Here is a 25,705-nt window from a genome sequence, read left to right as displayed (position 1 = left end):
TATTTACATTTTATGACTTGTTTAATCTGAAAATTAATGGCACCCTAAAATGTTATTTTGTTCCAGGAAATAAAATCCAGGTCTGGAAGAAAAGAAAGAGAATAGTTATGTAAGTAGCAAAGTAGAAAGTTTTACAGTTTAAATGCTGGTACAAAACATGAGATGTAAGTCGGAGGCTCGTTCAGACCCATAACCACAACACGGATTTTTTTCTGTTATACTAACTTTCAGAAAGGACACTGTCACTCCCCTCCTGTATAGGTTAGGATTTAGTGTGTCTGTCTTTCACAAAGATCAACAAACATCTCCTGTCAAAATACCCATCCTCTTGGCAATGCCACCAATATCCACCTCACACTGAGGCCCAAAAAGTGAAATTAACTTTTCTGTTAGCCAGAGTAAAATAAAGCTGTTGATCATGAAAAGAGTCTGCATTTTGTAAATACATGCATTTAGGTAAAGCAGCAGCACTGATCGCCAAATTAGTAAAGAACACATGGAAATGCCAGGCCAGAACTTTTATCAGATTCTTAGTATTTCAACCCAAAAATTATCCTGAACACTTTCAAAATTAAGCATTTAGAAAGAACTCTGTAAAGCTAAAGTATAAAGAATCTCCTAAGACTTTTCTGAAGTAAACATTAATTTTGCTAAAGGACACAAACCAAGCATTTGTGTTTGCATAGCTTTCATAAATAAAGCATTATCAGCAGAGGTATTAATGGCAAATAGCGTTAGTATTCTTAAAAGGTCATGAATACAGATTGTCCTGCAACAAGACAAGCATTTCCCTGCCCATGCACTGAGAGATAAGCTTACAAAGATCCTGAAAAGATAAGCTCATCTTGATAAAACATGCTGAAAATTCACATCTTGAAATCATCAGGTTGAACAGTAGTGCAGATTAAGAGTTCTTTCTGCAGATATTTTTAGGAGACTTAAATTTTAGAGAAATCAATATGTCTGGTCAATAGAAGGGATCAGGGGAACTCACAGATAGCATTTGAAGGCAAAAATAAGGTCAATGTATACAACTACATCTTAATACTTTTGGGAAACTTGCCAGAATTTTTCACAAAATTATTTTTAAAAAATCTGGACTTGAATGAAAAAAAAAAAAAAAAAATTCTAATCTTAACAGAAGGCTGACTTCTTGTCCCCAGTAGCCAACAAACCAGCAAGGCCATTAAACCAGAGCGTGCAAATGTAACCACTTATCAGCTCCTAGACTGTCCTAACAGAGACAACTTTGCTACTTATCCCTGGTTTTTGTTTCTCGCCCTCCCCTTTTGAACGTTCTTCACTTCCCGGCTTTCTTACTCCGTACTGGTATTTCTGGGCGCTCACTGTCGTACGAGACATCCTCCTTGCTCTCCCCCAGTACCCCTGCGTAGAATGCAGGCTTCCCCAGAAGCAAAGTGAGCAGCAGAGATCTGCCAATCACGTTTCTAGTGTGCTGATCTCTAGCTACCGCTAACTTGGAGTTGACTCAAGAAACCAGTTAAACCCAGGAAACCAGGAGTTGCCAGTAGTTGGGAAAACTAAGAGGCAGAAATCTTAATTTGTTCCTACAGCTTCTTTAGCTTAGTAAAGGTCCCAGTATGAAACATGGAAGCCATTTCAGATTTTCCACAGGCAGTCACTGAAACTGAAGAGGTAAGATAAGATACCAAGACACTAAGATCTACTTCAGTGCAGCAAATAAGTGACATGCTCAGAATAAAGCATTGCCTACTATTTCTTCACAGTAAGAGGAAAAAGGTATAAGCAACAAGCAGATCTGAAATCATAAGATGTGTATTGGTCCTAAAACGGGTAAGAAACCTAAGAGGTACCTTAGTCATCTATGGAAGAACTTCCTAAAATTGACTGTCAAGGATAACACCACGCAATAAGAACTCACTGAACTTTCTGTGGATTGTATGGTGTCGTTTTTGTGGTTCTCCATAAAAAATGGGAAACAGCCATCCTTGATCATAACTCCCCAGAAAACATGAGGAAGTACAAATCTGACAGACTCCTGGGGGTCCTATATTAATTCTAAAGTATCTGCAGCTGCAGTGCTTCTTGATGTCTGATGGACACATGCTGAAATAGTATCAAGATTGTAGAATAATAGGCAAGAGAGCCACCACCAGGTCTAAACTCTTCCTCTTGTGGTGAGTTGACCCTGGCGGGATGGCAGGTGCTCACCAAGCCACTCTATCACTCCCCTCCTCAACTGGACAGAGGGAGGAAAATACAACAAAAGGCTCGTGGGTCGAGATAAGGACAGGAAGATCACTCACCAATTACCATCACGGGCAAAACAGACTCAACTTGGGGAAATTAGTTTAATTTATTACCAATCAAATCAAGAGCAGGGTAATGAGAAATAAAACCAAGCCTTAAAACACCTTCCCCCCACCCCTCCCTTCTTCCCAGGCTCAACTTCACTCCCGATTTCTCTACCTCCTCCCCACTGGCGGCACAGGGGGACAGGGAACGGGGGTTGTGGTCAGTTCATCACACGTTGTCTCTGCCGCTCCTTCCTCCCCAGGGGGAGGACTCCTCACACTCTTCCCCTGCTCCAGCGTGGGGTCCCTCCCACGGGAGACAGTCCTCCACGAACTTCTCCAACATGAGTCCTTCCCATGGGCTGCAGTTCTTCAGGACCTGCTCCAGCGTGGGTCCCTTCCACGGGGTGCAGTCCTTCAGGAACAGACTGCTCCAGCTGGGTCCCCCACGGGGTCACAAGCCCTGCCAGCAAACCTGCTCCAGCCTGGGCTCCTCTCTCCACGGGTCCACAGGTCCTGCCAGCAGCCTGCTCCAGCGCAAGCTTCCCATGGGATCACAGCCTCCTTCAGGCATCTCCCTGCTCTGGTGTGGGGTCCTCCATGGGCTGCAGGTGGAGATCTGCTCCACCGCTAACCTCCATGGGCTGCAGGGGGACAGCCTGCCTCACGGTGGTCTTCACCAGGGGCTGCAGGGGAATCTCTGCTCCAGCGCCTGGAGCACCTCCTCCCCCTCCTTCTTCACTGACCCGGGTGTCTGCAGGGCTGTTCCTCTCACATATTCTCACTCCTCTCTCTGGCTGCAATTGCCGTTGCGCAGAAACTTTTTCCCCTTCTTAAATATGTTATCCCAGAGGCGCTACCACTGTCGCTGACGGGCTCAGCCTTGGCCAGCGGCGGGTCCGTCTTGGAGCCGGCTGGCATTGGCTCTGTTGGACACAGGGGAAGCTTCTAGCAGCTTCTGACAGAAGCCACCCCTGTAGCCCCCCTGCTACCAAAACCTTGCCCCGCAAACCCCACACACCTGCAGACAGCTCTGCCACACTCAGGGCTCACCAGTAGTAGTTGCGGTTTTAGCCTCCTCCGGCCCTGTAATGAAATTCCTGGCCACCGCTACCACTTGGATTCCCTTCCCGGTGAGGCACACACGCTGTGCCTGTGCCCAACACCTATTCATAGGCACCAATTTACTGCCAAGGAAAGGGAACAGCCTCTTTCATCCCTCTGAGATTATTCACTACTTAAGAGCCACAGCACTGGAGTTCCAGTCACATCCCAAACGAAGCAGCACAGCCCCGGCCCTGGAGGAGCACGAGGAGAACAAGTTGCCCCCTCATTCCTGCTGTGACCTAGGACAGCACCTGCCATTCACACACTGAAACAAACAGCATAAAAGCATCTTTCCAATACTCTACCATTTAAAGCAAGGATTTTTTTTTTTTTTTAATTACTTAGTTCCTGCTGTCTTTTGTCTGGGGACCACAAATTACTTTTGTGGTAGGAAAAGTAACAAGCTGCTTTGACATCCATTTCATAAGTGAAACAAGTTTGAATTGCTGACTTGCTACCTGGCAGTAAAGACAGGGAAGATTTTAAAGGACAAAGTAAATACAATGACTGCTGACTATTCTCCATACAGAAGATTTTCCTGTGTGCTCTATTAAAGCACAATTACCTTCTACATGACTGCTTGTGTGTCAAAGATCCCCTTAAAACAATTGTGAAAAATCCAAAACCAGCCTATTAATGGTGAGACTGGGATGAAGTGAAAGTAGGAGAAACCAGTGAAAATGGTCAAAGTATATGAATTTGATCCCATTACAGGACATTATTAGGATAGTTCCTGTCTTAAGCTTTATACATGGATGAAAACCATACACATAAGCCTTGCACATAATTAAGGCAGTATGTTAGGGTGAAGCCCTCTTCCCCTCTCCCCCATCCATGTATTTAATGCCAGCTTATGAAGGCTGTTGGAGATTCAACTAATAAATAGGACTGTCAGACAATATGGGAGGCAAGAGGGCACATGCAGCAGAAGTAATAAAAATTCCCTTGTGAAGGGAGCCAGGATGTAGATTGTAAGCAATATGAGTTGGTCTCCTCATGGAGGCAAGCATCTGTGGACATACATAGGAACACAGACCTGTAGCAATTTGAGACAAACTCTTTTAGACATGTGATAGTCCAGCACCCTGCAAGTGCTATATTTGATGACTTTGCTGACTATTTTAAGTATACCAAAATGTCCTGGGCTACTCTTTAGGAACAGAAATTATTAAATGCACATGTATGTAGAAACAGTAAAAGTTTTAGTGCAGTGCTACCATAAAAACTCATTTTAAATGACCCCACTGATTGTCCAGGCCTGAACATTTTATTAGGTGTACAAAGATTTGTTTGCAGTAGTCCCTCATTATACAATTCATGGTATTTAAGTGTTATTCTTTCCAGCACTTGAAGGAAATACTAAAAAACAGACAATCTTCCTTTGTCCTACTGTACCCATTAATACATTAACATCCCAAACTTGTCAAAACAAACCAGTCAGAGCTATAAACAGGAAACTACCTCACCTGCTATCATGGCAGATTTGGTAGTTTGCTGTTGGTTGATAGGTTACTGAGGAAGGTACCATATCATCTTCTCTGAGATGAAGGAGAGAGGAAACCAAGTTTCATATCACGTGACACGTGGATTAATTATATGGTCTGTGTATTATTAGTTCTCACATAAGCTTTCCACGGCTTATGCACAGACAGCTATTATCTATATCTACTTTAGATGTTCTATAGCTGTAATGATGCAGTATGACAGAAGCATGGACAAAGACACATGGAGATTGTATTCTCATCCATGTGAACAACATGACACCAGAACGCTCACCTTGTTGAGGACATCCCGCTGACACCCAAGATAGAGATGAGGCAGGATTCTGGTTGGGCCAATGTTGGAGACAGGTAGGCAGGGTTGAGAAATGCAAGTAGGGACGAGCGTGGATTTTCCTTCACAGAGACCGGGGAAAGAGCTGGAGAACTCAGCAAATCCACCTGTGAGAGGAACATTATGTATTTAATTTACATGCAGTGTTGTAGGCATCGGCGCCCGTACCAGTCCCTGGAAGGCAGCATTTCTTGCATGAGATGCGGAGGTGTTAAGGGGCAGCAGGAAAGCCTTAACAGAGAAACTGTAGGTGTGCCTCTTCCAGAGGTACCATGACTGTGCAGAACCGTCCATCAGCAGGCAAGGCCTGGCTGCGTATTTCCCCTCTGCCTGGAATGTTTATTTCTCTCTCTCTCTGTCTCTCTCTCTCTCTCTCCATTCCTCAGAAGTTTTTGATGCTTCTTCCCATTCTTAATGATATGTGGAAATGAGGCTTTAAAAAAACAGCCACAACACCCACCACGCCAAAAGCGCACACACCTTTTCCTCTCCGCCCCAGCAAGCTGTTTTCTAAACACCTCCTTCTCCTGTATTAGGTCTATAATTAGACTTCATTAAGAAAAAGTCATGTTTACTCTATTCGGTAAAAGCATCAATATGTGGTTATTAACGTTTGCTTTTAAAATCCTACATTCTTATTTTCTGTGCTGCTCCGTAATTAACACATTTAATCCAAAACACTGGAAGAGGTTTCATCTTTCAAAACCACACCAAGCCAAGGCTTCTCCATCTCAAGCTCAAGCGGGGGGAGGCGAGGCAGAGGGGGGGCTACAGGGGAAGACTTCGCCCAGCCATGGACCACCCTAGCAAATCGCCACAAGTCTCTACTCCCTTTACTGCTAGCTGGTTCTTCATCTGCACCAGTTATTAGGCCCTATCCATATTATGGCTCCAAGACATTTTCATTACCATTTGCCATCACTACATTAAACCACTCAGGAAAACTAGAGTGGAATGGCTGATAGCACATTTAAGTCCACCTAAAATCCCAGTGGCCATCAAAATGGCTGTTGCACCATCAGCATGGCACAGCTGCTACGGAACATGAAGGGAATAAAAAGCGAGGCTGAGACTGCTCTAGACACAAATACATACAACGCAGCTCAAGCTCCATTTCTTTTTCTTGCTCAGCTAGTTCCCGGCTTCCCTCCCATCACAAGGGCTGCGTTATAAATCTGTTACCAACTCTGGTCCAACTGGCCTTACCCACAGTTAGAAAACAAAACCGAAGAAACCTCCAGCAACGACTTATACTTTGACTAAATATGTTCTCACAAAAGGTAGCTAGCTTTTTCTAAGCCTAGCTAAACCCCAAGCTCAGCTCATTCTCATACTTCATCTTCACAAACTAGTCTGAAGAAGAACCGGAGTCGGCTGCTTAAATCAGCATGTTATAGGCTTTTCTTGACCGTTTTCACCATTTAACAGCCAACCAGTAAAGGTGAAAGGCCCAAACCACAGTGAAAGTCCCCAGCTATTTCCTCACATTAAAGCACAGAGACAAGTGGAATTTTAAGTGAAGGAAGAGTAATTATAAGCTGTTCAGAACGAGGCACCTTTTAATCATCAAGGAAGTGAGCTATTAATGTGCTAAATCTACCAAATGCTATGTTCACTATTATTACAGTTTGAAGACATAAATTAAAATTATTCTGGAATAAGATGACATACTATTTGTCAAGGCTTGCATTACCCTTGCCTGAATTATGCCTATTCTTTGGATTTAAAAATCTGTATCTTTAGTAAATGTAGAAAAAAACCAAGGTAATAGCCATGTGTGTAACAGCCCATTTTATCTGATAAATGAGAAAGCCAGCAAGCAGATTTCAGAAGAAAAGTTTTATGAACAGCGATTCCTGTTCAGTCTCCTGACTTACAAAAAAATCACTTGCCTATTTTGTTAGGTAAGTAATTTTAGCCAACCATGACAATGCTCATCATGCGAATACGAGGGTGAGGTTGGACTGTATGGGATGGCTGGGTGGGATGCTAAGCTAAGGCACTGCCCATCACAGAGCCATACCCCTAAACTGAAGGACCTAGGGTAGGGACACAGTAAAGGTTTGGCTCTGACATTTTCTATTCCTGTTAGCTGGGCTTCCTCCTCCTTGCTTTACAACCTCCCTGTTCAGGAGCACAGATGCTGCTTGTTCAACGTATCCATGGAAGGAGTTTGCAGAACAATTCTCTTGCGCACTTGCTACATTTTCTTCTGTATGGCATAATGTTTTCCCCTCTGTTACAGGAAGCAATCCTTGAACTTGTAGGCATCATATGCCTCTCAGATTAAATTTAACGTACAATATGGCGCCCAGAAGTTCCTTGAGAGGCTGGGGGAAGAAGGGGAAATCAAATATCAGTCTTTGGTTGCATTTGCACATTCTTTATTTCTTGTGAAGCTTTTTGGCAGCTTTCTGGAGCCTCTCTCTGACACAGCTGGAAATAGAGAAGTGACTCTTCTTCCTCACAAAGAAGCAACACAAGCAAAGAAAAGATCTCACATCTGTGCTTTCTTTGTAGAAGACTACATGGGTAAAACTCAACAGCAACAGAAAAAGAATTTTTCCAACTACCTATGGATTGGTCTCACTTCTGTATGAACACTGCAATAAGAAATTAAGCAAGAAGCTAATATGCAAAAAACCTGAGATTTGAGGAGATGGAACTCACACTCTGTCATCATAAGTGTAAAGAGCAATTTTTTTATTTTATTTTTATTCTAGGGCTCTGTCAAGGCAAACTTGAAGTGATTCAAGATTAGATGCTTCAGCACTTCCTCTGGGACATTCCTCCCTTCAAAGTCATGTTTCTTCTTTCTGCTCACGCTTTCCTAGTAACATGTTGCTTCAGTATCTTTACAACATGAATTACAAGCCCAAAACTCAAATCAGATACCTCTGACATATTACCTATCTTTACACATACTCCCAAGTGAGCTCTCCTTTTCATTGAATATATTTAACCTAGTATTAGTATCAGTAGTTAACTGACTTGAAATAGCATGCAATCAGTGACTTGTTTCAAATATTAATCTATCTTCCCTGCCATCTTCTATAACCATTTCAAAAAGTTGGTAGCTTTTCAACAAATCTGTCTTTGATTTATGGCACTCACAACAGGAAAACCACATTCTAATCAGCGTATGTTGAAAAATTGCTTTTAAAAAGCACAAACAAAACCCATACCAACAAAACACACTCTTTTAAGCATCCTGCTAAACTACTGATTTCTTCTTGTGCAAGAAACATGCTGTCGGGGTCTGGAACAACAGTATCCATGCGTATGATCACTGAACTGCCGTGTCATTATGAGACTAACTTCTATTCTAAGGATATGCACTCATCACTATTTGCTTGCAAAAAAGCTATATATATATATAGATAGATAGATTTTTTTTTTTTTTAAATATAGGTAGATATATTTTAAAAAACCCACACCACCTAAAGATGTGTAGAAAAAAAGGTATTTATGTCACATGTGTCTAACACAGATTATGGCCCCCAGGAGTCCCCAAAGCTGAAGTCTACGCACAGTCGGCATGAGGAGACTCTTATGAGAAAAGTGCCTTAAGCACTCAGACTACCTGTACACTTCTGCTGCAAATGAAGCAGACTGTCCTCAAAAAACAAGCTTTCAACATTTAGGAAATTAATTTACTGTACCGGTGGGAATGCCAAATAGAAAAAACTGAGTCTTAAAAGAAAGATGGGACTAATTTAGTTTCAAATTCCGTGATCTGAGGATGACCTTTGTATCAAGGGAAATTTCATCTTTAAATCTTCTTACCTACCTCAGTTAGAACAGGGGTACTGGCAGCACTGTGCAGTTTGTTTTAATAAGAAAAAATACACTCTTCTTCTGCAGCTAGTTTCTAAATAACAGCCTTTCTCCCACTACTACTCCAGCCTCTACAAATAATAAATCAATCACAAAAGCATGTTGAAACTGTGGGGAAAAAAAAAAATCTACAGGTTATTAACAGAGCTGCTGGGTTAATAAAGTTTTACTGAAGTCTTTGATAAATGTAACTGGGCCCTGGAAATAGAGGACTGACAAATAACTCCGAAATATTCTCTCCTAAGTACCTTATGAACCATACAGGTTTTCTGTATTCTTGATGGTGAAGCTGAGCTGGAACAGCTCTCTTGGCATTCAACAGGATGAAACCACTTCTTGTCTATTTGAATGTTATGGACAGAGGAAGGAGGAAACAGAGTCAATTTTATGTATTATACATAATCTATAAAATTTTGCTTGTGTTTAAAAAGATCCTCCCCACTGCCCCAGGAGGCTTTTGAAGTTTTTCACTCTACATTTTCTGACATCAATGAATTAAATGGAAGAGTCTTCCATCACCACTCACGCAATAGTTCCATTACATCTGAAAACCTTGATGGTCAAGCAGGATAAGCAGCACAATGCATCTCCTTCTTCAGTTTTAAATAGGCAGTTGTTTCCATCATGACTGCACATGTGTAAGTCATTGTATCCTTTGGCTGGTAGCAAGCAGCTAACAGTACTCTTAAGTCTGTCTTACTTGAGTAATAGGCCCTACCCCAGTTTGAAGGAAAAAAAAAAAAATCTGTGGGGATGACGACTTCCATCATTATGGGAGCAAATTAAAGCAATGAGAGACAGAAGTGATTTCAGACTTTATCATCCAATATATTTTCCAACATGAAAGCAAAAGATATCGAAGTAGCAGTGGTAAATTCTGATGTTCAGCTGGTTGTCCCTTATGTTTCCGAGAGAAAAATCAATTAGTTAAAATTCTGCTCTAATTTTAGATGATCCATCAGAAGACTGCAAAGTTCTGTAACTGCCCCAAGGTAACTCAGCTCTTGCTTAGGTAGCTTGTTGAAATGAACAGACTAGTGAAACGATTTCAGTTTTAACTGAGTGGCAAGCATCCCCTGGCTGCAGCACGTTCAATGAAGAGCAGTACCGCACCGCATTCCAGTGCTGACTTGTTCTCTTCACTTCTTGTGGCTGCGACTCACACAAGAGTTTCTACGAAACCACGTTAAGGTGCCAAAAGCTGTCAGTGGTTTTGCAGCCTAAGCCCTTGTGTGTGTGGCAGACAACCCAACAACTCCTCGGTCTTTACAGTGCAGCCCGCGTTTCTTGCTTACAAGCCTCCACATCCATTAGCAGAAATCCGGCAAGATCTGGTGACCTACTCAATTACCCTGTTGCTATGGTTCTGCACAGTGGTGACTACACGCTTTCCTTTGATCGAGACCCTACTGTTTCCTAACTACAATTATGATCATAAAGGTATGATTGTTAAAGGAACCTTGGTATCAGAAGTTTCGGCTCTCTTCTCAGCCAACTCAGGAAACAAAATAGGGCCAAACCCAGAAGGGATGAAAAAGTTTCAGCAAAATTCCACAGTAAAAGTTATTCTTTCTGGTAGATTCACTGCATAAATCCTCATATAAATAAAACTCCCAACTAACTTTGCCAGCAGCAGAAAGAGGAGAGGGAGAGAAGATGGGATCAGGTGGCAACAAATGATAGCCAGAAAAATGTCACTGATTTGGGAACAGCTACCGTTCATTAAGGGAATGGAATCCATCCAGATCCTTATGACTACTTAGTTTAACTACCATCAGAGACAAATCCTAAATTAATACAGAGGAATAACTACTGAGAACCACAGGCATTTACATCAGCTCGTCTCTGTTGTGCTGTACGGAAGGAGACCAGGGGCATTCCACAGCGCTGCCTGTAGCCATGCCGCAGTTGCGGGGACAGTAGCTCTGTAAACCACTATGGAGGTCTGCAAGTGAAAGGCCGGTTAAGCCCTAAGGTCTTGGTTTGAACACTTAATAGAGAGTTGTGAAGTGCAGGTAACATTTTACTGGTTTTATCCAGTGCTCAATAAAACCATTCCAGTTAAATAACACCATAACAGGACATAAAACTGGGGGGGGAGCGGAATGGTAGATGTTTCCTATGTTCCTTCCGTGTTACGCCGGTTTCTCTTCCCCCTCCCTGTCTTTATATTTCCTTCAGGTCCAGCCACTCAGAGATGTAACCAATCAAAATTAGACAAGACAATTTCACAGGAAACATAGTAATTCTGAATTAAAAACTAAAAGCATTTTTCTTTGCTTACAGAAGACCAAGTACTTGTGAGACACATTTGGCATGGGAAAGAGCAAAACAGTTAAGCAGAAACACCAATCTACTTAAAAATTCGGTTTTCAAAATGCAAGTGTTGTTCTTCAGTCACATCAACACACACCTTCCTCACACGAACACAGGTTACACAGCTTCAGCTTTAGGATATCACAGCTGGTCCAGTGAAATTTCATCTGTTATTGCGCAGATCAACATCTGCATCTACCCTGCCCGCTTCCCCCATCCACCAGCCCAGTACCCCCCCTTTGCTCTCCTGCCCTCCACCTCCCCCAAACACCTTTCCTTTTCTGCAGGGTGCTGGAAAGAGAGGAGAATGCCATTTTCTCCTCCTGCCGGCTTTCAAAGTTCACCTTGAGCAGCTCACCAATGCTTACACGACATACTACAGTAACCGGGCTGTTGGCTGGTTGTAATTACCAATGGTTACGTTAGCCCAACAGGCCTGCTTCGGTGGCATCCCCCCCATCCACACATATTTAGTAAGTCTTTCCTTTGCATGCATGTTGAATAGAGCACTCATGTTCCCTTATACATTCAGCCTATGTCTCAACTTGCATGTATTTCTAACGTCCAGAAAAATCAATCATGAGGCAATCCTAATACCTCTTTAAAGCTGCTTTTAAAATTACTGTTGAAACAGCCACTTTTGCAATTCCTTTCCATCCTCAAGTGTTTGCAGAGATCTGTGCCAGTAGTTTTATCCTTAATCATACAGAGATACCACTCTTGCTCATCAGGCAGGTGCATACTGACCAAGCGCAGAAAGGAAGAGAGATCTGACTACGCTGCAGAGAGAAGTCGGATTAAGGTTGGGTGTGAAATTAAAGTGCAACAGCTGACATGCCCACAACTCTGCAGTCAAAGGGAAACATGAAAATAGGGGACCTTCCCGTAAGGTGTAACTTGCTTTTTCCATACAACTGACCAAGCACGGACATAACTTCTACAAAAAGGAGAGCATATACAAATCCTAACAGTAGCAAACGTAACAAACAAGCTTACACTGCATTTGTTCTGGGAGGATTTCTTACTTATTGTTTGGAAAGGCAGCCATGAAACATAACTTGGAATGCAAGGAAGATGAGAAAATAGGTCTTCACATCACTTCATGTGTTTCCTATAAGCCTGTCAGCTAAAGCTCAAAAGAGAACCCCATGCAACTGCCTTTCACACCCAGAGCCTGGCAGCAAAGCCAAGGAGGAGGGGAGAAGAGATTCAGCTAGAAAGGAGGTTGATAACCAAGATGAGGGTCCTGGCCATCTTCTGCAACTAATGGAGACCGATCCTGAAGACCCGAAGAGCAGCTTTCCACTTTCACACTAAGCAAACATGTTTTTCAACCAAGTAATTTGAGGGGCTGTAGAAACTGAAGAATCCCACCTGCCACCGATGCCCATCTCGTGGTGGATCCTCGGGCGGCTATGGCAGCCTGAGCTCCCGAGGGCCCTTCTTGCATTGCTGGGGCCCACGCGGCACTGCTGCTCAGTCACACCAGCAAATCCACAACCAGCTCAGCTCAACCCGAAACTACTTTTCAGGGGGAGATACTAATTTGAGGCTCTGCACTGTACCAGTGCTCATTTCCATCAGGCTTACAAGAAGTTCCATTATTTTCTTCATTTAATTACTCCTTTTGTCAAACGTTACTGAAGCTGGCCAACAAGCTTAAACATCTTTTGTGGGTAACAGCAGAGAGACAGACAACATGGCAACTCCTATGAGCTTGGCTTCCCTAAAACTTCAGGCTAAGAAAAGCCTAAGAAGTGTTTTATACAACATCCCCACAGATCCAGCTGGCGCTGTAGCTCTGCATGCTTCACACGGGATGCACAGAAAGATCGCGTCTTGCGCTCCTGATGGAGAAATAAGAGACAGTGAATGTGTCTGGTTTTCACAGGTCATAGAGTCTGCTGGAAAAGCCCAAGGACAATGCACACTGGTAAGAGAGCAAACTTTGGCATTTCTCTGAAGTACCATTCAAATCAGATGCTTCTCCTTTTTTCTCCCCCTCTTTGGATTCTGACCGTTCAGAAAAAGCCAAAGGGAGAAATTAGCTTTCTTCAATGAATTCTTGAAAACAGACTAGAAGCAACTTCCCTCCTTTTCCCACAAGACCTAATTGTCTGCCAGTTCATCAGTGTTAACTCGGCGTCAAACACAATTATTTTAAAGCAGGGAGTGGAAAAGGTCTAAGACCCAAGTGATGAGTCAAAAAAACAAAGACTACATGCATGTACTAGGAAAGGATTGCAGGAAGGAGACTTTGAAGTTTGTGGATTTGGCAGAAGATTCCACCACCTTCATTAAATCCTGAATTTGCATCTTCATTAATAACACTAATTATTCATAGATTTTATATAGCCATATACTAATAAATATTATATTGGTATCCCTTTTTAAGGGAAAAGAAGAATAAAAAAGCAGCAAAATTTCCAGCTGCCTCTACAACATAATATTTAGACCTTGTAATTTTAAGTAAGCCTTACCAAACTTCTGTATTCACCAAAGGTATGCAGTGGAATACATTCATGTTTAGCTCCCCCCCCCCGCCCCCCCCAATAGCAATTTAGATTCTGTTACTGTAAATACTGATTAGTGCCAGGCACGTAACATAACATTACTGAAAACTATGCTAAAAAAAATAATCAAATTTAAACAGCACTGCAGCAAAGACAAAATATACAAAACCCTAACTTCATCATTTGCTTTGCCTCCAATCAGATCAGCGGCTCCTAATGCTGTGACTTAACAGCACTTTCACAGTCACATTCCCATCGAACATTAAAATATTTATCTAAAAGCTGCAGTATAGATTTTTCCCTTGCTGCAAGGAAGGAAAGTTGTAAACTTTTAAAAAGTTTTATGAATCTACAATGTTTCCACTCTGTTTAAACGAGCTGCAGACCTCCACAGGCCATTACAATTCACGCATTCCAGCTCCGCTCCGCAGGGACGCTTGCCATTTTCCATTACATGAGCTCAGGCTGGAGAGCCCCATCCGCAGCGCTGCCGTCCCCGCGCCCGTCCCCTCTCGCCAGCCACGGGGAGTCCTTCCGCCGGATTCAAGGTTTCACGGTTTGGGAAAGCTAGGGGTGTTTTTATTACGGCGGCGTTCAGAAAGTGGCCCCGTTATGCCAGGTGTTTTACAAGCACAGTAGCAAGGGAAGTTCTTTGCCCTGGAGGGTTTCTGCTTTTGGTAAGAGAAGGTTAATAGGCAGGTTAAGCAAACAAGGCTTGGGGGGGGGGAGAATGGGGTCAAGCCCCCCCTCCCACCCAAATGGCATACAGAAAATTCAGACTAATGACAAGTAAAGAGAGCATATTGGACACTCACGCTTGCCCTTTCAGCCTTTAAAGAAAAAAAAAGAAAAAATACCCTCATCGTCATTTCAGTCAATTAAGTTTCACAAGCATCCAGAGGTATCCAAAACAAAAGCAAACTTAACAAGTTATTCTTGGGTTTGGGAAATGTTATGAGAGCTCCACACTAGTGAAACTTTGCTCGCTCTCAAAAGACAGCAAGTGGATACACATATGAAAGTAATAAACCCTACTCCCATTCTTCAAGTGCTTAAAACAATCATGGCACTAAACGAACACTCAGAACTGCATTTTAAGTACGAAGGGTGGGAGGATATTCGCAGAGGACCGGCTGTAGCCAAGGGTACTAGTTTTTCTACGCTCTCGTTAAAAATTGATGGAGAGGGAGACTTTTGAACAGGACGATTCAGTGCTAAGCTCCTCTCTTGCTCTCGTCTCCTCCCCACCGACACTGGCCGTACTCCATGGGTTACGGGGCCGCTTAGGGAATACTGCACTCCCTCTGCAAGGCTTTCACCTCTTTCTTTAGAGACTTGCTTCCAACGGCATCAACCAGTCAGAGTACCAGGGAAGCTGGCATCATTGTGCAACTATCCTTCCTTCTCTAAACACTGGCAGGATATTTAACAGCTTATTCTTGCTATAATTATTTCAACTTGCAGATAACTCGATTATTTTAAGTGATGACCACCATCTGCCCTTCTTGAGGCACTCTGCAAAGACTTCATTACAAGGAATGCTCAGAACTTCAGTCGGCCACAACCAAAAATTAAGCAGCTCCAAATCCAAATGTTAAAAGGGGTTAGGGTGTTAGACAGGAATTTAACAGCACAAACCACAGCTACCTCAAGCCATCTTTCAGTCCATACTGGGTATCCTCCTACTTGGCATACAGGACTGCAGAAGCAGGGAAGAAAGCTCAGTCTCACAGCCCTGGTCACTTCAGGAGATAGAAATGACCAGCTCTACCTATAACAGAATATTCTTAAGATCTCCTGCTCCTCTGCCACAAGGCACGTTTTTTCTGGTGACAAACGGGAAGAGAGCACTGGGCTTTTTTTCCGTCCAGCTTTGCTTTAGGCAAGTAGAGACAACGCAATGGTAAATGTACCCTAGAGATACTGGCATTTTTATACCAGGATTCCTTTAAATGGGCTTCCAATGTCAAGTATTTTTAAGAAAAATGCCTGCATGAACAAGACACTAGAAGAGTTCCTGACTTGTTTCCTTCTCCTTGCATCCTCCATGAAAGTCTTCCATTTTGTAGACATACTTTGTTAGGTGAGGGACAGTTCAGGGGAAAACAATGATTTGGGAATTTTCAGCAAAGACATACCTTTTGCAACAGTCCCTGACTAATCACTCACTATTTTGTTTCCAGGACCTTTGCCCAATCTCACTGAACTCATTCTGTTTGCTGTTTCTTTACATACTCACTCAGCTTATGATTTCATTTACTGTCCACTGAATGTGTCACCTGCATTTGTCACCGAACAGAAAATTAGTAATTTATGTCTTTCTGCTTATCACGGTAGCTTTGTGCTCTGTAGAAGCTTATCAGAGAGCTCTTGCGAAAGCAAAATCCATTAAATCGCATTACTGCTGACATTCTTCATGGGCAGAAGGGTAGCAGAGATCAGTAGGTAATTCGCCACTTGGGCCTCGATTACCTGTCAACACCACTTTTTTATATGGTGACTGTACCCACAGTCCAACCATGGTTTTGGGAGGGAGGCGTACAGCTCTCTGGCTCGGTGCTCAGTGGTTCTGCAAGTCAGATGTGGGCTTCATGCCGGGCACCTGGAAAATCTGTAATTCTCTACTAGTAATTCTCTGAATTACACATATAAGCTGTGTAGTAAGAAGTACGTAGAAATTCACAGACCCCTTTTCAAGACAGCTGTCATTTGACTGAAGGATGGCAGCTTCATCTCCAACCACGAAGCAATTTTTCTGCAGACGAGATTTAAGTACGCACAACCCTGATTACACCTACAGACCAGGTGGATGCTATTTAATGAAAGGCATGGCTCCAGTGGAATACACTCACGTACAAGTCTACACCTCAGCATACCGGCACTGGGTGGGTAAAACCGTACAGGCAATTCTAGGAGCTCGTAAAAGGCTTCCAGGGTATTTAACTCCTCTTCTGCCCGTACCCTTCATGATCTGGTACATTACTTAAGTTTTCCATATTGCTTGTTCTCAGTGGCATTGAATACCACAATACATCAAGTCTAAGTGGCAATTCAGTGACTGACAGAAAAATATGTCCTTCCTGGTTTGCTAGCAAAATACACCCTGGTCTTGCGGCACTAAATAATTCTTAGAGAGCTCAGAGAAACTGTTTCTATGATCCTGTATTACAGTACTCTGAAGTTTAGCTAGTCCTTCTTGGACATTTACCACTGCTCCACATCTACCCCAGTACAAGAATTCTTGGTTTTGGTTTCAGTTCAGAGCCAGTACAGTGTTTCTGTGTTAGGCTATTACAATTTTAAATTTCAGGTTGGAAATACAGAAATGTAGGCATTTCTGTTTCTTTAGAAATGCTTCTGTTTAGCATGAGTCTTCTGTACAAAAAAATAAAATTAAAAAATCCCACAAAATAAAAAGCTGTGCTTTATCTTCATCACAGGCAACATCTGAAAGGTAACCATCACGAAGACGTCTGTGCTTGCACAAGTAGAAGTAAGCCAGATTAAGAGAAGCAGGGAAGAGTAAGTAAAACATGAATGATTTCCATTGGCATAGTGGAATAGAATTTAAGCAAGGCTCTTGGCGTTTACTGCCTTAATAATGCTAATTCATCAAGCAAGAATCGGTAGTCTCTCTTAACTGTTTCTACAGAGCAAGCAGAAACATCATAAAAATACTGTAACAAGGAAAAGGACTCCATAAAAGTAAATCCAGTTCTCAAAATATGGGAAGAGAAGGAATCAAATCACATCCCTGTGTTTAAATCTTATTTAACTCTGCAGAGCAGATGCAATGGTGGGAGTGGGGTTAAGCCTTCAGTACCCTCATTTCAGTATTTTGCGCACTGTTAAAAATTAAGAACCAAAACAAATACTTAAATTCCTGAGAACATTCCCCACCAGATTATAAATATTTTTATGAAGCTAGATCAAGAGCTTAAACTAATTGGTAAGGGTTCCTTTAAGGTCTTTACATTAGTTACTTCAATGAAAAACAACCTCCAGGGTAGAGCATACCTTTATGCACAATCTAAATAAAAAAACCACCTCACTGAGTGCTCAGTAATGGGGGGAAGCAGGAAGAACAGATGCAGGCATTTCAGATATTTCTTAATTGCTCCTTATTCTATCTCAACAAAAAAATATTTTCCTACCCCAAAATGTTTAAGGTCACTATTTTAAATAAACCAGATTGAGTGGCATAGGGAAAACTCAAGTCCAAAGGTTCTTCTTTTTACACAGTGCACTGACCCCTACTCTCATTATGGGCCATAAATGTTTATGAGAGTTCGTCATCAGCTTGCTGAGACAACACATTTTATCTAGTTTCCTAGCGTATCAATGGCCTGAAGGAACTTTCTGTGAGACTGAATCTAGCATGTTCTCCTTCACCCCACATCCCAAAAGGTTTCTTCTGCATGTGTGTTTGTTAAGTAGCTAGCTTTTTAACAGATGTAAGAAAACAACAGGACTATGAAACATATTTTCTTATGTAAGGATTAAAATCAGAGCAAACTCACTGTAAGAGGAAGAAATGCTAGAGAGCTGAAGGGATAGAGTTAATTACTACCGATTCATCATAGGTGGGTATATTTCCTGAAATAAGCACTTACCTGTAATAGATCAGTAGTAAACACTTCCCTTACATTTCCCTTTTGTTATTATACTCCTCTACCACTCCTTTTACAGCCCTCAGTTGTTTCTACATTCATAAATATCCCATCACTAGCTATGTAACCAAAAATAGGATGAAATTCTCAAATCTAATCTTTGCTAAGAGAAATGCATTTGACATGCTAAAATAAAAATCCTGCTTTCTGTAAGGAGGGTATTAACACATTAGATTCCATTTCTCTCCCTCTAACACCCAAACTAATCCTTACCAGCTGCACGTGGCTAAGTTCACCTCAGCTAGCTAACGTGCACTAGGATCTTGCATGTGGTTTAAGTTGCATTTTCAGCTTGAACAGACAACCACCACATGCTAGAAATTAAAAAAAACCAAAACAACCAACCAAAAATCAACCACAAAAAAAACCAAAACAAAGCAAAGCAATTTCTCTGAGTATCATTAAGATACACACAACTGGTATTTGCCCAGACCGTGCACTGAGGAGCTGGGGAACACTCCCTTCCTGGTACTGTCCATTCCCACAGGAGCCACAGGCAAGTCTGAGGATGGAGATGCTCTGACCACCTCCTTCACAGGGTCCAGCAGAGGAAAAAAGATCAAGGCCACATCTCACATAATTAATCTATAAAGGGACAGTAGAAGGAAGGGAAGTTTTGTGATACTCTCCTTTGCTTGACCTTATTAAGGATCCCCCCCCCCCCAACTCCTCCCTGCCATGCGGTCTAATTCTTAGTTATTAGATAACTGTGTATCTTTCCACCGTGGAAATTAAGTTGTGAATAGTCTGTATTGCTGCACGGAGCTGTAATACGCTTCTGGTTACCAAAAAATCTCAGGACAGATGAGCAGAGTTAGGTATTCAAACAAAAGGATTTCTTAAGAGGCATGAACTGCTTCTAGACTGGCCTATTTTTTTAAATAACAGTTTTAAATTTAAGGGAGTATTAGCCACATATTTCAGCAATCTTACATTAAGCGTTTACTGTACCCAGACACCACGCTTTTACTTGGTGGCTCATATGGAAGAAGAGTTACTTAATCTAATATTGTAGTCCACAGCCCACAGGTGTAATTCTTAAGAGAGCAAAGAAAACGGAAGCACCAGACATAGCTAAAGCAAAACCCTACTTAGTTTTCTCTAAGTACAGCTCACATGGGCACCAAATGCACCTGTCCAAGTGCAGAAATTATTCATTTTCTCTGTACTCACTTCCAAAATGGTTTGGGAAAAGTTCTCTCAGTAACACAACCACCTCCCTATCACTTTCACCTGAAGTCACTGCAAACCTCAGCGAAACCTTCTTGCTAAGAGGAAGCATCTCTCTGGAGTTCTTTCCCCTTTTCCTCATCATTATTCAGTCTCTGACTGTAGTTTTAACATTTCAGAGACTATATAGACACACTTCATTAGGTCATTGATCGAGTCACTGCAACGGATTTCCTACTTGTATTCGTCATCCCCTCTTCTTTCAGCCCTGGATCTACTTCATGCCCCTCCTTGTTCCTTCTTGTGAACACTGGGTCTACTGTTCCATGACAGAAATAACAACACAAGCACACGTCAACACCAACAAATCCTGTATTATAAGGACTTGAATTTCTATGGATGCTTTGACCTGGGATTTAAAAAAGAAAAAAAAAAAAAAAAAAAAAAGGAGAGGGGGAAAACAAAAAAAAGGTGGGGAGGAGGGAGAAGAGCTAAATAAAGTACTACTGCTCAAGAAGCTGAAGTTTAAAAAGTTGTACAAAATAATCTCCATAACTCTGGGAGATCATTTCTCTCATTCTTACTGTAGTAAATACCAACTCAGCGAGGAAGAGATTTTCCTCCTAGCACGTACAATACTTAGAAGACCAGGCGAGCACATTTCTTTTACTATTTTTGACCCTAAAATAGCAGACATAAGCATCTAGAAAACACTGTATTGATCGATTTCCATTTACACAGCACTAACGGTGTAATATATCCCCTGCAAGATGCAATTTCTGAACATTGCATGTATTATGAGTGTCACTATATGCATAAAGAACTACAGAAAAAGCTATGCTATAACTGAAGTTTATACCAGCACTGTTGCAAAATTGTGTTCACGTCAGCTGTAACAATAGCATTTCCTTTCTTCTCCTTATTCAATGTTTTGGTTTTTTTTTCTTGGTACATCATACCTGAAAGCAGATACACAGAGCTAAAATTCTTCTCCAGTTTGCCCAGGAGCACAGTAAGAAAGCAGTCAGCTGAGAGAGAGGTCACATCTTGAGAGCTTTGGTCATACACCACCACTTCCTGCTTGCAATCAGTTTCAATCTGAAACACAAGTAATGCAGAATAAGATAGGAAGGAGGAAGATGATTAAAAGCATCACATTATCACCTGCATCAGGGTTCCCACATATTTGCTATGCAGCAGTTCAGGTATATAGATTTCTTACATAGCTGTACACAAAACAGTTTTTATTTTATATTTTATACTTACTATGCCTGATCAGATTTAATTCCTTTGAGAATTTGTAAATTATTTGCTCCAAGTTGAAGCATGCTCTGTAAATTTCTACCAGTAGGTAACTGCATGTCACTTATAAAATGTTTTACCTTCAGCTAGGTTGATTGGTTTGTTTAAAAACTAAGCTTTTTAAAAGAAGGCCCTACCTCAGTTTCTGCTTCAGGGGTTTTTGTGTATCAACAGAAAAGAGACCTTAAACTGCCTAAAACCACACACATTTTAGCCATCTATACAACTTTATGTATAAAATATGCTTTAGATAGTAGTAGTAGTAGTAATAATAAAAGTAATAATAGTTTTTAACATGTCAAAAGCAAGAATGTAATAGATCACTTTTGTAACCAAAACATTTGAAACAAATACCAATGGATTAAAAAACAAAATACACATTAAGTTTAAACAGCTTAGTTATTGTCTTTTCACTAGTAACACTATTTAAAACAAAACAAAAACAAAAAAACCCACCAAACTAACAACCAGAAGCCCAGCAAACTACTCACATGAGAAATACTTTAAACAGCAAGTAGGAGCCAGGATTGACAGAGCTACAGTTTCTTGCAAACTGTACGACCACTTGCTAAGCAATCCCCACCACCACGGACCCCAAAGAATCCTTCGAAGTTCAGAATGAGAATGCTTCCTGCCCTAATTACATACGTTTAGGGGACTGTGCTTCGCAAGACACACAAGAACCCCGAGAGCATTCTTTCCCAGTAGTTTCTAAATCCCTCCCCAGTACTGTGTCACTTAGGGGAGAGCAGGCTACAAAGAATCCCAAAGACAAACTCAGTAGTAACCAATAGCCTCTTAAATCGGCTAAGAGCTTGGCAAAACTTGGTCCCCCAATTTTGCTTTTTTAAAACAAAATACCTAAGGGACAGTTATTACAAGTTGCTTTCCAGGCACTCTTTTTAAACAAATACAAAGAATAACAGCAAAATGACCCCTACCTTGTGTTTTGCTGAATGCTGAATGAGCTCTGTAATCAAAACTTTGTCCTGCTGCAGCCTCCGCTTCATAAGCTTGGAGCAGTTGATGTTGATGGCATCCAAGATGTGGGACGTATTGTATTCCACAAAGGGGCGGCTATCAATCAGCAGCAATTTTTCTGTACCACTCTCCAGCAAAGCCACCAACTTCTCGGCGACAATGAGTTGAGTCCTGATCATCTCATCGGCCATGACAACAATAAGGCCTCTTTCACCACCTCCCTCTCTAATTTGCTGCGATGATGTAATGGCTGTGTACTCAAAGGCTTAGCCACACCATTGTACTAGAAGTGTATGAGGTCATGCTGGTAGTGACTGGCAAAAGAAAAGTTAAACCCATTTTCAGAAAGAGCTCTTCAACTGAATGTCTCCTCCTGCTTCCAGTTGATGTGCCGTTACAAAGGGTTCGTTCCACAAAGCAGCCCCTCACATCTGATTCATCGGGAGATGACTATGGAGTAGCCATTTCACAATTCAAACAAAAGATGCTTTCTGGCTGCCGCTGCATTACATCATTCTTTACCTTTGCTCCCACCCATCAGCTTTACACCGGACTAAGAGCCTGTAAGAAGGGGAAGATAAAAAAAAATATCAACCAGATGAGGACATGGAAGTTTTCAGAACAAAACATTCAACTTTGAGGCTAACTGCACACTGGTCTGCACCATATAATAAACACACTCCTGAGAAGTTCCCCTCTCTGCTCTACACGCCAAACACCTAGAGAGAGCATTTGCAACTACAGTCTCCGAATCTATTCCAACGATCTTGCCTGGACAATTATCTTGTATTTCAGGCAACGTACCCTGTCTTAATTGCAGACTTTTGTTGCCCCTAGGTCTGCCTCTTCGCAAGACTTTGTTAGAATATAATTAAGAGATACTGCCCTAAATCATGGTATTCCTTTCAATAGCAAAACTAATTAGATGCGTTTCAGCACTTCACCACGTCGTAAGAAGTTGTAAAAATAGTTAAGATACATTTTTAAAGTTTAATGCCTTGGAAAGTATTTCACAAACCAGCACTGCAAGTCAGGGAACTGAAACTCTACAAAAGAAAGGACAAAACTTACATCCACCTCTCTCCTTTAAGAACATGGCTGAAGAGAAACCAGAAGAACAAGATGCTACATCAGGACACAAGCATTTTATTTGAATTAATCACCAGACGTGGAACAGAGGCCCTGTGAATACGCTACTGAAAGGTAAAGCAGTGAGCACTGTCTCTGGCCCTTCTGGAGCAGGTGGGACAGTAACATGAGGTAGATTACACTTTTCACACATGATAAATAGCATCTGAAGCAAACCATACTTTCGTAAAATTAGATCCTGACAGCATCTGAACCATATTAGCTGAAAGGGTGGCAGCAGCAGAGCAGTAAACACACCTGACATGTTTCACCACCTATTTGTATTACTGCCTCACAGCTGTCCTCAGGCTTTTCAGAGTCTCCCAAAATACACTTTGATGGAACAAGTCCCTGTAGGAACACTCCTCAGAAAGGAGCCACCACAGGGCTTCGTCCATAAGGGATTTAGCTGCACTTTAGCGCATATGGTGCTGCAGCTACAGATCCAATAGAAGACACAAGCCAACTTACTTTGCTCCTGCAGTTCAAAACTTGGTCTCTTAGTGCAATCATGGATATTTACAGAGACAGCTGTCTGCGTAAGGCTGCAAACACAGCTCCGGAGGAAACACAAGCCACACGTTCAGCTGCCTCAGTAATCAACTCCAGCAAGAGAAGACAGCTGAGGGTGGTGACTTCTTCAACCAGGTGGCAGAGCTCACAGGTTAGAACCGCACGTGAAAGGACAAGCCTGACAGAATTCCTCACCTCGTTAGTATGGCAGACTGTTTGGAAATGAACAATCTGGGCTCAAATCGGTGCAGGGTAAAGCCGGCTCAGCAAGAAACGACACTTCTCCAGTTTGCGTGTCTCACACCATCGCATTCCCTTTTCCTGTTTGGGGAAGCGATTTTAGGTCACAAAACTACGCAACACCTCTTGCACAAGGCAAAGCGTACCTCCAAGCAAGTCGTAGGTCGGTTCTGGCCTGTGCCACCCAGCCTGTGACCCAAGCAGCCTTTCCACCTCTGCTTTCTGCTGGCTGGGACAAAGTGTCACAACTGTCACAAAACTGAAGTGGCCAGATGAAGAAAATAAAACTCCATCTGACTGACATGCTTGAGGCAGCAAAACATTTGTAAACAGAAGCAAATTAGGAGGACATGTTTTCCTGGGTTCTTAATGCACGTACAGGTACATATGGGAATGAAGATTTTATGTATTTAAAAAAAAAAAAATTTACATCCTCAGTTTAACGGGTTCAGCTGGAAAACTTGCATTTTACTTACAAAATAATTTTACATGCTTCAGTTTGAAATGGTTGTTGTAGATCTTCATTGCAAGAGAAGTCATGAATTGAAACTAATTTATAGAAAGTTTATTAAAAGTCCTGTTACAGGAACAGGTCAGTTTTGTTTAGCAATGGGAAATCCCAGGTCAGCAGATGTTTTATTCATTAGATATATTATACAAATCTAAATACACAAAATCTTAAATAAATTAAATTCTGAAAAAAGTACAAGCTTCATTTTAACAACCCAAAAAAAAACCTGAAATAAACTTATTTCGTGGGAGTTTCATGTAGCAAGACAAGAAAACCACTAGGTTTCACATAAACAGCCATTAGGTTGACAAAATGTGATTTTTCTATTTGCCCTGACTCTTGCTATAGAGCCAGTGCTTTTAAGCTTGTCCAGATAAATGGAACCATAAAGCAGTGAAATGCATATTACTCTAAACTACAAAAATTATTGGAAAAATTACTATACCAAGCCTTAATTAAACATATTAAAAAAAAAAAACCAAACCCAACCCTATCTTTGCAACCCAGTTGGTAGGTGTGCTCCCCCTCAAAGAGCAGTCATTCTATACTGGCCTCAGGCTCTCTGTAGACAGGCTGGAAGGTATCAAAAGACTATGCCATTATGCAAGGGGGGAAAAAGTGAAACTTGATAGTTGTGTCCATTTTTTTCCAGAGAGAAAAAAGCATTCTGCATTTTTTTTTTTTTTATTTCTCTTAACATGTCCTGTCACAAATTTTGATTCTCTTTTATTTGTATCAAAGGCTGCCAGATACCAAACACACTGAACTCAATGAAAACTTTTCCACTGGCTCTAGCGGGAATTGGCTCTAGCTCTTCTGTGAGCTAGACAGTTTGTTCGTGAACTAGACAGTTTGTTTTGATGGGTAAATTGCTGACTTAAAGTCCAAGTTAATAACAGGAAAACAAAGCAGCTGAGAAACTACAGAACTCTAAAACGGAGGCTGTTAAAACTACGCAATCTTTAATTTGCAACTTTTAGTTTGGGTATATGTCTTATCTTCTAAATGCTTCTGAATTACTGCTCGCTGTCTTGGCCCTCACTCTCGTATTCTAGAAGTTTGTTTCAGAAGACCCTTAAAAACAACTCAAACCAGTCATATACGGCGACTGGGTAAAGAGCATGTAAAGAACATATGGCAAGTGGGCTACCAGTCAAGAATTCTTTTGAATAACACTATTACCTTAACATATAGCTATGTGTTAAGTTTCTGAAACCATTCTGACCATGGCTTGAAAGTAATAAACTTAACAGTAATGTCACCTCAAGTTATTGTGATTGAAATCCTATTTTGACAGGAACAGCTCCA

At 41.6% G+C, this 25,705-nt stretch overlaps 1 protein-coding gene across 1 annotated transcript in view; it reads right to left on the bottom strand.

Moving 5' to 3' along the window:
* DUSP16 (dual specificity phosphatase 16) overlaps nucleotides 1-22,315 on the bottom strand; it is a gene marked incomplete at its 3' end in the record, with an annotated part of 29,401 nt that extends 7,086 nt beyond the window's left edge. Inside the window, exons 1-3 of the mRNA XM_082309445.1 lie at nucleotides 21,966-22,315; nucleotides 20,682-20,820; nucleotides 5,160-5,323 (exon numbers count right to left, since the gene is read on the bottom strand). Coding sequence (XP_082165571.1) covers nucleotides 5,160-5,323; nucleotides 20,682-20,820; nucleotides 21,966-22,196 — 534 coding nt within the window. The 5' untranslated portion in view covers nucleotides 22,197-22,315. The remainder of the gene's footprint in view (nucleotides 1-5,159; nucleotides 5,324-20,681; nucleotides 20,821-21,965) is intronic.
* Between the last annotated feature and the right edge of the window lie 3,390 nt (nucleotides 22,316-25,705).

This window comes from Platalea leucorodia (genome assembly GCF_965183815.1).
Source record: "Platalea leucorodia genome assembly, chromosome: 4".
Classification (NCBI taxonomy): Eukaryota; Metazoa; Chordata; class Aves; order Pelecaniformes; family Threskiornithidae; genus Platalea; species Platalea leucorodia.
The sequence above is the reverse complement of the archived record's forward strand: the minus strand, read 5'-3'. Positions and strand labels throughout refer to the sequence as shown.